The sequence below is a fragment of the Canis lupus genome, chromosome 20 (assembly GCF_011100685.1).
Source record: "Canis lupus familiaris isolate Mischka breed German Shepherd chromosome 20, alternate assembly UU_Cfam_GSD_1.0, whole genome shotgun sequence".
NCBI classification, from domain to species: domain Eukaryota; kingdom Metazoa; phylum Chordata; class Mammalia; order Carnivora; family Canidae; genus Canis; species Canis lupus.
This window is the reverse complement of record NC_049241.1, coordinates 51009306-51023022: the sequence shown is the minus strand read 5'-3', so window position 1 is coordinate 51023022 and position 13717 is coordinate 51009306. Positions and strand designations below refer to the sequence as shown.

The 13717-nt window shown below is 58.6% G+C and overlaps 2 protein-coding genes across 4 annotated transcripts; one reads left to right on the top strand and one right to left on the bottom strand.

The window, feature by feature from the left end:
- The first annotated feature begins 279 nt into the window (after positions 1–279).
- Positions 280–5471, top strand: ATG4D (autophagy related 4D cysteine peptidase). 2 transcript variants are annotated; one of them, XM_038567309.1, is made up of 11 exons: positions 280–526; positions 1060–1143; positions 1220–1393; positions 1674–1950; positions 2024–2088; positions 2843–2973; positions 3684–3767; positions 3879–3957; positions 4034–4110; positions 4210–4329; positions 4918–5471. In XM_038567309.1, exons 1-11 carry the CDS (start codon positions 295–297, stop codon positions 5098–5100), a joined length of 1506 nt encoding a protein of 501 aa, XP_038423237.1. In that variant the 5' UTR covers positions 280–294; the 3' UTR covers positions 5101–5471. The 2 variants fall into 2 exon arrangements, with proteins under 2 accessions (XP_038423237.1, XP_038423238.1); XM_038567310.1 differs by lacking the exon at positions 3684–3767.
- Positions 5110–13545, bottom strand: KRI1 (KRI1 homolog). Of its 2 annotated transcripts, none has more exons than XM_038567307.1 (19): positions 13410–13545; positions 13223–13296; positions 12348–12453; positions 11884–12001; positions 11586–11640; positions 11459–11508; positions 11071–11164; positions 10913–10990; positions 10533–10669; positions 10107–10233; positions 9908–10003; positions 9647–9817; positions 8475–8550; positions 8292–8380; positions 8074–8200; positions 7858–7988; positions 6850–6914; positions 6637–6735; positions 5110–5991 (listed from the first exon to the last, which is right to left on the bottom strand). In XM_038567307.1, exons 1-19 carry the CDS (start codon positions 13501–13503, stop codon positions 5658–5660), a joined length of 2121 nt encoding a protein of 706 aa, XP_038423235.1. In that variant the 5' UTR covers positions 13504–13545; the 3' UTR covers positions 5110–5657. The 2 variants fall into 2 exon arrangements, with proteins under 2 accessions (XP_038423235.1, XP_038423236.1); XM_038567308.1 differs by having other exon boundaries at positions 11459–11505.
- Positions 13546–13717: the final 172 nt, after the last annotated feature.

The following is a 13717-nucleotide window of genomic DNA, read 5'->3' as shown; positions in this document are numbered from 1 at the left end:
GTGGCCGGGCGTGCTCGTGGGGCGCCGCGGGGAGGCGCCGCGGCCGAAGGTCCCGGCGCGGCCACCCGGAACCGGGGCCGGCGACCCAGGCTGGGGCCGGGCGGGGCGGGGCGTCCGGCCGTGTCGCGCCCGCCTGGGCTCCCGGGGCCAGGGCCGCCAAAATGGCGGCGGCGGCGGTGACAGCGTCCCGCGCGGGGCCCGGGGGCCTGGCCGCCGCGTCGGGGGCCGACTAGCGCCTTCCGGGCGCCGCGGCGCCCCCGCCCCGGGCCCTGGGTCCGCCCTCCCGGCGCGCTCATGAACTCCGTGTCGCCGGCCGCCGCGCAGTACCGGAGCGGGAGCCCGGAGGACGCGCGCCGCCCCGAGGGCCGCAGGCCGCGGGGTCCCCGAGTCCCGGACCCCAACGGCCCGAGGCCCTCTGGAGCCAGCGGCCCCGCTCTTGGCTCGCCCGCGGCCGCCCCTGGGGAGCCGGACGAAGTGGACAAGTTTAAGGCGAAGTTCCTGACGGCCTGGAACAACGTCAAGTACGGTGAGGAGGGGGCGGGCCGGGGGTTGTGTTCCGAGGGCTCGGCCGGGCGGGGCTCGGAGGTCCACCCCGGCTCTGCCCACAGTTCCACCATTTCCCATTTGCGCTCCCCTCGAGAGTCACCTGCGGGTCCCCCGCCCTGCCCGGCCCGGCCCCGGCCCCGGGCGGACCTGCAGCAGGTCCGAAAAGGAATGTGTTTTTTCAAGCCTCGTCCATTCCCGTGTGACCTTGGGCAAGGTTTTCAGGCTGCTCTGTGCCTTCGTTTTCCCCCTTTGTTAAACGGATACAATAATCAGATCTGCTCTGTTCATCCTGAATTGATGGCAGACACTCACGTGGCTGTTCCTAGGGGTCCCTGCCTCCATCTGAGAGGAATATGGCCCGAATTGCCCAGTGCCAGCCCTGAGATAGGACCCAGGATGGTCTCCATTTCACAGGCGAGGGGGATGGAAGCGCTGTCGCTGTCATAACTGTTAGGTGACATGTCTGTCAAGCCAGTGCTTCATCTGGCTGGGTGCTACTCCGCGTCTCCCCAGGTTGGGCAGTCAAAAGCCGGACCAGCTTTAGCAAGATCTCCAGCGTCCACCTCTGTGGCCGCCGCTACCGCTTCGAGGGCGAGGGTGAGCTGGTGGCCCCAGGCCAGGGTCGAGGGAGGCTTGGTATTCCTGGTGGCAGCTGACCAGTCTGCTCTTGTAGGTGACATCCAGCGTTTCCAGCGGGACTTCGTGTCCCGCTTGTGGCTCACTTACCGCCGGGACTTCCCACCCCTCGCTGGAGGCTGTCTGACCTCAGACTGTGGCTGGGGATGCATGCTGCGCAGCGGGCAGATGATGCTGGCACAGGGCCTGCTGCTGCATTTCCTGCCCAGGGGTGAGTGCTGGAAGGGAAGACACCCTAGAAGTGTGGTGCCAAATACACAGGCAGCAGTGTTCGAATTGTTTATAAACTAAGTTTAAAGGTATGTTAGATTGTGTGTTGAGTAAGTTTTTTGGGGGAGTGAGAGTCGATAAAATAAGTTTCAGCAATGTGGAAATTGTTGGTAAACCTGCCGTCTCAGGAGCATTAGAATTGTACATAAAGGATGAGCAAATGGGAACTGTGTCCCCCTGGCCCACTGGCACCCTTTGACTTTGTACTCCATCCCCACCAGACTGGACGTGGGCTGAGGGCCCAGGCCTGGGCCCCTCTGAGCCAGCAGGGTTGGCCTCTCCCAACCGTTACCGTGGGCCTGCACGCTGGATGCCCCCACGCTGGGCCCAAGGCACCCCAGAGCTGGAGCAGGAACGTCGACACCGGCAGATAGTGTCCTGGTTCGCCGACCACCCCCAGGCCCCCTTTGGGCTACACCGGCTGGTGGAGCTTGGGCAGAGCTCAGGCAAGAAGGCGGGTGACTGGTATGGGCCATCTCTGGTGGCACACATACTCAGGTGAGGGCCACTGCAGGGAACTTGGGAGCCACTGGGTTCCCCCAGGAACTCAGGCCTTCCCTCTCACCCCCAGGAAAGCTGTGGAGAGCTGCTCAGAGATCACTCGCCTGGTGGTGTATGTTTCTCAGGACTGCACAGGTAAGAGACTGGAAACCCAAGATCACAGAGTTCTCATCCTGAACCAGCCGCTACTCAGCCACCTCTTAGGACCTCCCTTCCTCAGAGGCTGAAACAAGTTGTGGGGCAGAGGAAGCCTTGGAAGGGATTCGGGGCCCGCACAGTGGGAGGTGCCCAGGATCCCTCCACTCCCTCTGGAATCGGTAGAGGAAACTCTAGGGGCTTCTCTGCAAGTGATAGAAGAGAGGACATAAGGGGACACCAGCATTCAGACCCTAACAGCTGTGTTTCCAGAAAGGGTTGAATCTGCTTTTCTGGGAGCCAGGAAGGGGCTTAGCTAGCAGTAAGGGAGGAGGGGGAGAATGGAGACCGCCCGATTGGACTTGAGGAGGAGGGACATGCAGGGACGACTGCTCGGTGCTCTATTTCCATACTGGCAAATGCATGCGCTGAGTCAGTAAAGACTAATCAGGCCTAGAGCTGGGGAGGTGCTCCATGCTGTGCGGAAGGCTCTCTGTCTCCTCCTGGTTTTATGTTCTTTATCTAAATCTCAGGGCCTCAGCGGCCCTCTCTGGAAAATAGGGATGTCTACACCTGCCCAGAGGCCCTGGAATTGTCGGTGTGGGGAGAGTTTGGGCATGGGGCACCAGAAAGGTCTCCCTTTCTGCTGACAACAGGAGTGGGACCCTTTGAGGTGGCACAGGCATGTGGAGGGCCACACTCCGAGGCTTGAATGGGGGTGTACGGATGTGACTCGGCTGTGCCGCCTTTCCAGTGTACAAGGCAGACGTGGCACGCCTGGTGGCCAGGCCCGACCCCACAGCTGAGTGGAAGTCTGTGGTCATCTTGGTGCCAGTACGGCTGGGCGGCGAGACTCTCAACCCCGTATACGTGCCCTGCGTGAAGGTAAGGTCTGCCAGGTTCCACCAAGCCTCCCCTGGGAACTGCCGGGGCTCCTTGAGCTCCGGCCAGGTATGTCTGCTTCTTCCTGCATCTGTCCACCTGTTGACTCGGTAGTTAGGGAGCACCTACTACACGCCAAGCTGCTGGGTTTCAGCGGTGAACAGGCAAACATTCGTGCCCTCTGGGAGTGGACATTCTAATGGGGGAAGGACAGTGGATCTGAAACCAAACTGATGGCTGTGGCATTATACCTTAGAGTCAAGAGGAACTAAAACTAAGGCTATAAAGGGCAGATGGGGGTGGCTGCAGGCTAGGCAAGCCCTTCTCCAGCCAGGGCAGGAGCCAGAGTGTTCCAGGCTAAAGGAAGGGCAAGGCTGGAAAAACTCCGGTGTGAGTGAAGGCCAAAGTTCTCCCCACAGCCTGCAAAGCTTTGTACCATGTCCCTGCCCATTCCTTCACCTCATCTGCCCCCACTCTCCTTCTCACTTGACTCTGCCCCAATCACTTGAGCCTCCTCACTGTTTTCAGAACACACTGGCCTCAGGGCCTTTGCACTCGCTGTTCTGCTTGGAGCGCTCTTTCCCCAGAGATTCACTCCTCCCTCCCTCTCTAACCTCCTTCAGGTGTTCGCTGAGATGACACCTCTCAGTGAGGCCTTCCTGACTCCTCTACTTAAAATTCTAAAGCCTTTTCCTTCTCTTTTCTTCTCCCAGTGTTACCGCCTACTGACATGTGACAGAACTTATTCATCACGTTCCTTGTTTACCTCCTACACTAGAACGTCAGCTCCCAGCTCCGTGAGATAGGGCTGGGTGTGCACACATTGGGGTTTTGCTACGTGTTTACCAAGGGATTGTCTGACGGCACCTGCCCGGAGCATACTCCTCTACTTGCTTTTCTCCCTGCAGGAGCTTCTGCGTTCAGAGCTGTGCCTGGGCATCATGGGGGGCAAGCCACGGCATTCACTGTACTTCATCGGCTACCAGGGTAGGCCCACCCCGTCCCGCTCCATCCTGCCCCACCCTGCCCTTCCCCAGCCCTGCTCATGCCTCCACTCCTGCAGATGACTTCCTGCTCTACCTGGACCCCCACTACTGCCAGCCCACTGTGGATGTCAGTCAGGCTGACTTTCCCCTGGAGGTGAGCTGGTGGGGGGTGGGTGGCGGGATCCCTGGGGTGGGCTTTTGGGGCACATGGAGGAGGCTGGGGCTCCAAACTTGCCTCATTCCTACGCCCCAGTCCTTCCATTGCACCTCACCTCGAAAGATGGCCTTTGCCAAAATGGACCCAAGCTGTACGGTGGGGTTCTATGCTGGAGACCAGAAGGAGTTCGAGACACTCTGCTCAGAGCTGACCAGGGTGAGCAAGGAGTGGTGGAGGGTAAGCAGACAGGGAGGGTCTTGAAGAGGACCAGAGAGACCCTGAGTCCAGCAGACCCAGGGAGGCTACTTGCAGGCAGTGCTGCCAAGATTATTATCCTGCCCACGAGCTACAAAAGCTCAGTTATTGCTGATTAGACCAAATGAAGGGCGTAAAACAAAAGGCGAGGGACATCACTGCTTGGACAGCTGCACCCGGGAACTCAAGTGGTGGAACCTCTCCCTTTCTCCTGGCTCTACTGTCCCATCAGGGCTTTACCCTTGTAGTTGCAAGAGGGGGCCATCAGTCTTTCTGGGCACCCACCTCCCTTTTCAGTGGAAAGGGAGCCCCACTTTCCCAGGAGATGCAGCAAAAATCCTAGGGTTACTGTTCATCAGTCACGCCCATCACTGGCCAGTCACTGTGGCCGAGGGAATGGGAAGTGCTGATTGGCTGGCCTGGGTCATTGCCCTGGAGGGATGAAAGTTGAGCTCAGGAGGCACCTGATAAATATACCTATTAGGATAATTATACTTCTAGGACAATTAATATGGTTTGGAGCTAAGCCACTCTCCTTCCTCCTGCCAGGTCCTCAGCTCCTCCTCAGCCACTGAGCGCTACCCCATGTTCACCCTGGCTGAAGGCCATGCTCAGGACCACAGCCTGGACGACCTCTGCTCCCAGCTCTCCCAGCCAACACTGCGGCTCCCTCGCACGGGGCGGCTCCTCAAAGCCAAACGCCCAAGCTCTGAGGACTTTGTGTTTTTATAACGCGTGGGGTTGGGGGAGAAGATGCGCACTATTTATTTTTTTATTTATGTCATGCTGGGTGTGGGAGCTTGAAATCTGGAGGTGATGGGCCTTTTCCCATCAACCCCTTGACAACTGCAGCTGAGACCAGTCCAGGAAACCTCTGAACTGGGGCAGAGCCTGTACACCTGCCTCCCGCCAGCTGGGCCTCCTCACAGGGCGAGGAGGGAGGGTTCCCGGACACCCACTCAGGGCCTGACTCAAGTACTGTAGTTTGCACTGGACCACCTGTGCCCCTCACTGGTCCCAAAACCCCTACCCTGCTGAGATCTGGGGGTGACGGGGGAAACTGTGGCCACCAGGGGCTAATAAAGCCGTTTAACTTGACTGTGGCTATGGCTGGGGTCCGAGGTGTGTCTCAAAGTGAGATGCTGGAGGAAGCTGGGTAGGTAGGCCTCAGCTGCCACATCTGTGAGACAGGAAGCCTTCTCTGCCCACAGAGTCCACACAGTCCATGAGGGAGAAACAGTCAGGAGCTTGACTGGAAGAGAGGAACCCCAGGGCCCCCACCTGCTGCCTCAGGGGCGACTCTTGGGACCCCGGTGCTTCCTCCTTTGCCGGGCCAGCTGGCGGAAGTGCAGCCGTTTGGGATTGAGGCCAAAGGCCTGCAGTCTCTGGCGGCTAAACTCATGCCCACCAAGTGTCACAGTGGGACCCAGGAGACGTGCCTTCTTGCCCCTCCTCCGCCCCTGGGGCTTCTGGGTGTGTGGCACAGGGCTTGCTTCTTCCTGCACTGGGGGGCTCCCAGGCTGGGGCTGCTGCCCACAGGCCCCATCAAGTGCCAGCAGCTGCCCCTGTGGGCCGGCTTTGTCTTTCTGTGGCTTCCCTGTGGCTTCCGTGAGTGTCTCAGTCCTGAGGAGAAAAGTGGGGGCTCAGCCCAAGCTGGTCACAATTAGGCCTATTCCTGAGTACACATCCCCCATCTTACAAATGAGGAAAGACGAGGCTCAGAGAGGCAAGGCTGCAAATCAGGAGCCTGCCTGGGGTTCAAACCCAAGTCAGACACCAAAATTGGGCCTCTTCTACTGAACTCAGAGATTCAATTGTATTGCTGATAATTCTGGCATCTTGAGCCTGGGCCTATACTTAGCTGTTCATGGAAATTGATTTATTGCAGCTTTAAATCAGCTCCGTGGGCTTCTATCACCCCTGCTTTACAGATTAGGAAGTACTGAGCATGATGATAACGCTAATACCTATATGGTTTTACTATGTTTTAAGCACTTTACATAAATTAATTCACTCAATCCTTAAGAACCCAACAAGAAACAAGCCATCTTTACCCCCTACCACCCCCATTTAAAAAATGACACAGGCCCAGAATGGACAAGTGTCTTGTCCAACACCACACAGCTGTGGCCCAGCCAGAATTTGAACCCAGGTATTGAGAAAGGAAGCCCCATTCCCAGGGCCATGCAACAAATGGCTGACAGAGCAAGACTCAAACCCAGGCCCAGCAGGCTCCAAGTCCACCCTCCTCCAGCCAGTGACACTTACTCCTCTGTGCAAAGTGACTTGAAGATCTGCCTCTTTTTCCAGGAGTTCTGGGCCTTCTGGCTGTACGCCCTCTTGTCCTGCAGCTCCTCCTGCTCTGACCTGCGGATGCCCGGCAGACATGCCTATCGCCGGCTGCTTTGGGAGGTGCCCATGCTTGCTTGCCTGCCCGCCCACCCGCCCCTCCTCCTGGCACACCTGGCCCAGCCATGTCACCTGTACATGCAGGTTTTCTTCAGGGAGCACCACCGGTTCAGCTCCTTGTCATCGGCAGCGAGGATCTACATAGGAAGGGAGGGTGGGGTCCTGCTCTGTGAGCCCTGGGTCAGGGGTGCAGGGGGCCTGGCTCTCTAAGCTTTAGCCATCTCGCTGGTCAAAACAGGGAAACGCTATTACCACTGGGCAGGGTTGTCACCATTGCAGGAAAAGACTGATCTCTGTGAAGGCCACTGGATGTTTTTGGCAGGGGGCATCAGATGGGGAAACAGGCTCAGCAAGGAGATCCGTGCCCCAGTCACGTGGTCAGGAAGTGGCTGAAGTCAGATTCCAGTTTGGGCCCAGGGACCCTAGAGCCTCACTTAGGCACCATGGTCCCAGCAGCCTCAGGACAGGCAAGGGGCTCTGCGCCAATGACCAGGTCTGCTAATTACAGATGAGGCCTAGGTTCCCAGCTCAGGCCCCAGTGTCCTCATCTATGAGGCGGGCAAGCCCCTTAGAAAATACTGAAAGGCTGCCGGGAAGATTGAATGAATGCAGAAGGTATAAGCTACATAAATGTTGGCTTTGCTGACCATGAACAGTCAAGCCACCACGGCCACCACGGCTACCAGGCAAGTACCGTCGCAAGAGCCACACACGTTCATTTCAGCTCTACAGCTGCAGTGGGGCTGTTATTAGGCCCATTTTATAGATGGGGAAACGGAGGCAGAGTCTTCTAGGTCACAGCTGGTGAGCGGCCATGGCAGGATTTGAATGCAGGCCATCTGTCTCCAGAGCCCACCAAGCCACCCAACTGCGGATATTTGGCAACAGAAGTAAAAGTACTATTTGCAGGGTGTTCTGTGGGCAAAGCGCTGTCTGAGGCAGGTAACCTTGTCAGTACAGTTGTTAGCTCTAACGTTCCCTCCGAGATGACGGAAGGGGGAGTGGGGGGAGTCGCAACATCTGCTGGCTACACACTCCTCTTGCCGAGGGGGCGCCCCCTACCCCAGAATGGTACCCCACCTCCTCAGTGCTCAGCCCGAAGTCGCAGGGAACCACGGTACGGTACTTGAAGCGACAGGGCAGGTCATCGATGATGTCCTCGTAGTCCAGCCGGTAATACTCGTCCAGGTACTCCTCAAACGTCTTGTCTCCTGTGCAGGGAGGGGGCCAGGCTGCCAGGGTTGCCAGGCCCCTTGGAGCCCCTGCCCGCCCACCGCCACCGGCCTGGGACCTCACCAGGGTCGAACACCGGCTTCTCCTGCCCCACGGCCGCGGCAAACGGTGACTTGCGCTTCTTCTTGCCCGTCAAGGGGGCCTCACGCTGCCTTTTCTGCGGCTGACTGGGGTCATAGTCCGCGTCCATCTGCCAAGACGCAGAGGTCAGGCCAGCCCTCTGGGGGTGTGGGAGGGGGGCCACTTACCCCCCGGGTCTCCCCTCCACCCATGGCACCTACATTAAAGTCGGGGTCCTCGCAGTGCAGCTCCTGTTCATTCCAAGCTCCACCCTGCTCAGGCCCAGCCCACGTGTCCCAGTTCCAGTCATCTGATTCCGGAGGACACAGAGGTAGGGGGTCAGGGCGGAAGTCGCAACTTCAGACCAAGCAGCTCCCCCAGGCCGGTGCCCTGGGTGACCTCACCTTCAAGCCCTGCCTCTTCCTCAAACTGCGGCTTCTCCTCCTCTGTGGTGCCATAGTACTCGTCCCCAAAACATCTCTGCAGGGTCAGGGTCAGGGCCAGGAGGATCAGCCAGACTCACTCCCCCAGTGTTACTCCTACACCTTACATGGCTCCCAGCACCCCCCAGACATAGCTGCTGACATGAGGGGAACTCTGTGTGTCCTCCCTGCCCCTGCACCCCCATGCTGTGTTGGTTACCATTCTGTTCCACAGAGCTGGTTCTTTCCCTCCCCGCAGAACTCTGCCCCTGGGCACCCCCCCCCCCGGGTCCACTCCCTCCTTCCCTCCCTCCTTCTATCTAACTGCTGCTCGGGCCTCAGCTACCGCCCTAACCTGCTCACCACCACACCTGACAAAGTCCAGTCTCCTCTAAGACCCCACCACCCCTGCACATCCCTATCAGCACTCTGATGCCTGGGGGTTGTAAGTGCACAGTTAAGGGCCTGCCATTAGACTGGGAGCTCTGGGAGGCCGGGACCACTAAGTGACCTGGTGCTCAGTGACTACCAGACTGATTCTCGCCATTCCGTGAGCTCCAAGAAGGCTGAAACTGTTGGGCACTTGATGTAACGCCAGCACCCTGGGGGCACCTGGCAAGGCAGACATCGCTAACTATGTCATTTATTAAGTGCCTACTGTATGCCCAGCACTGGGCTGCATCTCACTGCATTCTCACAAGCACCCCGAGAGACAGAATCTACCTCCACTTTACCGAGAAACTGAAGCCTATATATCCTCAGTTTCCTTCCCTGACCTCCTGGGCTTGGTCAGGGGTCTCTTTGGGGCCCCAGAGGCCCCCACTGCTTTCCCCATAACACTCTATTGCCTGTTTCCATGGCTTGATGCTACTGCTATGTCCCCTCAAGCTGAACAATGACCATCAAGAAGTTTAAAGGAAACACAGCAACCTGTCTTCCTCGAGTATCACCAATTTTTATGCATCTTTCTCTCAGGCTATCCTTACAACAGCCCTAAAGTGGACAGTATGGTTGACCCCAGTCTACAGACAGGGACACACACGCTCGGAGAGGTCAAGTCACTTCTCTGAGGCTGCATAGCCAGGAAACAAGCACTGATCTCAGAGCCCTGTCCCAAGCTGCGCCACCTAGCTGGGGTGGGTGCACGGGCGTACCTGCATGAGCTGGTCATGCTGGGCAGGGTCAAAGTCGTCCTCGAGGTCCCGCTCCTCAAAGCCCAGCGTCTCGTTGCCGGTGACCTGCCGCAGCCTCTCTAGCTTGGCCAGGATCTCCTTCCTTTTCAGGTTCTTCAGCTGCTTCAGCTCTTCCTGCTTTTTTGCTTTCTCCTGCGGATGGCAGACCAGGCAGGGAGCGAGGGTGTGGGCTCACCCCGCAGGCTTGGCAACCCTCCCCAACCTGGCACTCCCCACACTCACTCTCCTCTTTCGCTCTCGAGTCTCCTCTCTCTTCTCCTTCCTGCGCTCATCCTTGCGGCGCACGGAGGATGCGATGCTTCGAGGGTAGGTCTTGACCTGGGGAGAGCAGGGGAGCCCGGAAGGGTCACAGAGATGATTCTGGGTTCTCTCGGCCTGGGGCCCAAGGTCTGGGTCCCCCGTCCCAGCCCAGGTCACGCACCAAGGCCGAGTCCGGCTCCTCGAAACGGAAGTTGTACTTGTGCTCAAAGTCCTCCTGCTTCTTCAGAAACAGCTCCCCCTCGTCTGAGGAATCATCCACAGTTAGCTGGACCGGGAGGCCAGGGCCCCTGAGGGACAAAATGGGGCAGAGATAGGGGTGTTAGTCAAACCCCTACACTCCTGTGTCCCAGCAATGTTAACTCACTGAATCTCCACAAGAGCCCTACTTTTGGGGACACCCCCATTTTACAGATGGGGAAACTGAGGCACAGGCTGGCAACAGGGCCACCTAGCTCCAGAGCCCACACACCGCGGCTCTTCCTCATGCAACAATAACTCTGCAACCATCTGTGTGAAAAAGTAAACGCCTGGTGCCCTTTGCTTTCTGGCCAGCACTGGCTCCAGGCCCCCAAGGGACACTGCTCACCCTTCCTCCTCCCCTTCCTCCTCTTCTTCCTCGCCTTCCTCCTCCTCCTCCTCATAGCGTTTGTTGAGGATATAATCCCGCAGGAACCGCTCTCCTTCGTCCAGCTCTGGGTTGTTCCAGTATTCCTTGAGGTGGGTCTGGGGGTGACGGGGTGATGGGACCCAGATTAGGGACGGGTGGGCATGGGCACCACGTGGACCTAAGTAACCGAGCCTTCTAGGGCTGCCATCAGACTAAGTGGGATAACCTCTGTTTCACAGAAACAGAAACTGGCGCCCAGAGAGGGGCACACCCCCTCTTCAGACTATGTGTTCTTGGCGACCCCCTCAAGGACTGGTTTCCAGAAAAGGGCTGGAGACAGAACAGACCCAAGAACTCACCAGTTCTTTCAAGGCGTCAGGGTTACAAATCTCCTTCTGCCCCTTTAGCCACTCCACGTAGTCCGCCTCCTCCTGGGCCTGAGGGTAGGCCAGCACTGAGGGTCTGGCGACCCCTTCCTGCCACCCACCCCCAGCCAGCCAGCCAGTCCAGCACCCACCTTCTCCTCCTTGGTCTTAGCACGTTTCTGCAGCAACCCAGAGCCACCTTCCCCAGCACTATCATCCTCGCTGTCTTCCACGAACGCCCGGAAGCTGCCCATGTGAGAGCGGAAGACTCAGGATACGCAGGCTGGTCCCTGCCCACAGTCCTGAGATGAAGCCTGTTTACTAAGTCCTGAGCTCTCCTCACCAAGTTCAGGGCAGTGCTGTGGCACAGGGGGCACCATCAACCCCACTTAACAGATGAGGAAACTGAGGCACAGAAAGACTAAGTGATGGGCCCAAGGGCACACAGCCATCAAGTAACAGCTGGATTTGAACCCAGGCCTGTCCAACCCCAGAGCCTCAGCACTGATCCATCTGGCCATTCAGCCAGCCCAGGCTCACCTTTCCTTCAGCTGTTTCTGTTCTTCTACATAAGTTTTCGAGGAGATCTGCTGCAGAGAAAGTGATGCTGGCCTCAGGCCCAGCCCCAGGCCCCTCAGCCCCCAACCAGGGTTTCCACCCCACCTACCTGGAATCTCTGATTGGAGGTCTCTGCATCTGAATTTTCCTCATCGACATATTTGCTGTGCAAGGAAGGGTGGGGGCTTCAGCCTAGACTCCCCACAGCTCATCTATCCCCACAGGGTTCCAAACAGCAGTTGTAGGGGCGGTACAGGTAGATCACTGACACTCCTGTTCTCTGGGGTCCCCTCAACCCTGGTGAGTCACCACCAGCTGCTTCCCGCCCCTTCAAAGAGTCTCATGTATCCACTTGCCCGGGGAAGGCTGCGGGGAGGATGGGGCAGGGAGTCAGGACCTCTCCTCACCCTTCTTTCTCCAAGATAACCTTCCTCTCGTAGTCCTTCAGGTACATAGGACGCATCTTCTTTTGCTTCTCTTTGGCTGTTGGCACTTCTTCAGCTTCCTCGCTCTCCGAGGACGATACTGTCAGGTTGCCAGAAGACACCTGCCATCACCCACAACCCCCCACCTTCCCCAGGCCAAGGATCCCACAAGGCGGAGCCAGGGTCAGACGGCGGTTTCAAATCCCCGAGCCACCAGTTCCCAGCTGTGAAACAGGTATCACACTTGTACTATGTGTTAGTAGCTGGCTGTGCTCATTCAGTGAGTAACTCCTGCTTTGAAGAGCGCCAAGCACAATAACCTAAAACCCTCCGCTAAGCACTCTGGACATGGAACATGACCTGTGTGTTAAAAGGCTTCATTCAGAAGTCAGTAAAACCAGTAAGGGAACGAGGAACCTGGGCCGAAGGGAGGAGCAGCCCCAGACCTGTTTTCTGATAGAAGGTGGCATCTTTCTGATAGATGCGGGGGTCCTTCTTCTTCAACAAGGAGAGAGTCCTATAAAAGTCACGCTCTTGCTGGGGGTCAAACTCCTAAGGCATGAAAGGATTGCAGAAATGGTGAGAGCCCTGGTGGAGGCTGGGGGGCACTAAATAATAGGGGCAGGTGGGCTGAAAGGGTGTGGAAATTAGGGTGGAGGGAGGGGCATACATTAGGAGGAAGGAGAAAGATCCAGGGGGAACAGAAGCAGGTTGGGGGCTGGAGGGTGGGTAAGAGGGGCGGTCCAAAGATGCAAAACAAGTAGAGGAGGACGAGGGGCCCTCTTGGGGTGGGGGGCGGGCAGGGGCGGGCCTCACATAGGTACAGGATCTGACATAGAAGGTAGTGGGCAAGGGGAGGATAGTTACCCGGAGAAAGGATTAACACGGGGGCAGGTGAGCAGAGAGGACACAGATGGGACAGCAAGCAGGGGCTGGGTTGCACGGTGAGGCCCCAAATCTGGGCTGATGTGAGAAGCTGTGCGCCCCACGTGGCAGAGGGATGTCCCACTTCGGGGACTGAGTCCGACACCAAGAAATGGTTAAACTCTTGGGGGTGAAAAAGTAGACGCGGCGGTCCCATCGTCGCACCTCACACGATGGGAGAAGCAGGTGGATGGTGGCGGGAGAGGGGAAGTAGACGGGAATGTGGCCGCCCCCGGGGGAGGAGCGCTGTGCCCTTCATGGGATTAGGAAGAGGAGGATGGCAACTCGCGTGGGGTGAAGTGGGGTTGGGGGTGAGCCGCCCTCTGTATATCGGGGTCGGGATGCGGTGGGGGGCTTGGATGCTTCCCGAATGTACGGCGCCGGGGTGAGAGCTCACCACGCGCTCGTCGCTAGAGTCCGACTCGGAGCTGGAGTCGCCGCCGCGGTCCCGGTCCCCGTAGCGATCTTTAACTGCGGAGCGGAGATGGGAGCCCCCCCAGATGAGCGCGGAGGACCGGATCAGCCCCCTCTTCCCCACGGCCCGGCACGCGCCGCCGCCCCGCGCGCATGCGCCCCGCACTCACGCCGCTGCAGCTCCTCGCGCTCCCGGTAGCGGCCGTACCGGGCCGCAAACGCCGCGTTTACCCGAAGGGGCGAAGAGCCGCGCGGCTCCGGCATGGCGGCTGCGCGGCCCACTGCGCACGCGCGTGGCGAGCGGCCCCCGGGGAGGCGGGGCTACTCCCGGCCCCGCCCCGGCGAGCCTGGAAGGAGGCGGAGCCTCGCGGGCCGCGCCTAATCCCGTCCCGTCTTTCCGGGATCCCTGACGGCGTGCGACCACAGTCCCCGCCCGCGGGTCACGCCTTTGCGGGTCAGACTGCAGCCACCGCCCACT

Excerpts from the sequence above, each read along its gene's own strand:
- ATG4D (XM_038567309.1), top strand. The coding sequence starts at position 295 with ATGAACTCCGTGTCGCCGGCCGCCGCGCAGTACCGGAGCGGGAGCCCG. Across the intron at positions 2,974-3,683 it reads TATACGTGCCCTGCGTGAAG|TGTTACCGCCTACTGACATG; the intron begins GTAAGGTCTGCC and ends TTCTTCTCCCAG. Across the intron at positions 3,958-4,033 it reads GTACTTCATCGGCTACCAGG|ATGACTTCCTGCTCTACCTG; the intron begins GTAGGCCCACCC and ends CCACTCCTGCAG.
- KRI1 (XM_038567307.1), bottom strand. The coding sequence starts at position 13,503 with ATGCCGGAGCCGCGCGGCTCTTCGCCCCTTCGGGTAAACGCGGCGTTT. Across the intron at positions 13,297-13,409 it reads GCGCGAGGAGCTGCAGCGGC|TTAAAGATCGCTACGGGGAC; the intron begins GTGAGTGCGGGG and ends TCCGCTCCGCAG. Across the intron at positions 8,381-8,474 it reads GGAAGAGGCAGGGCTTGAAG|ATGACTGGAACTGGGACACG; the intron begins GTGAGGTCACCC and ends CTCCGGAATCAG.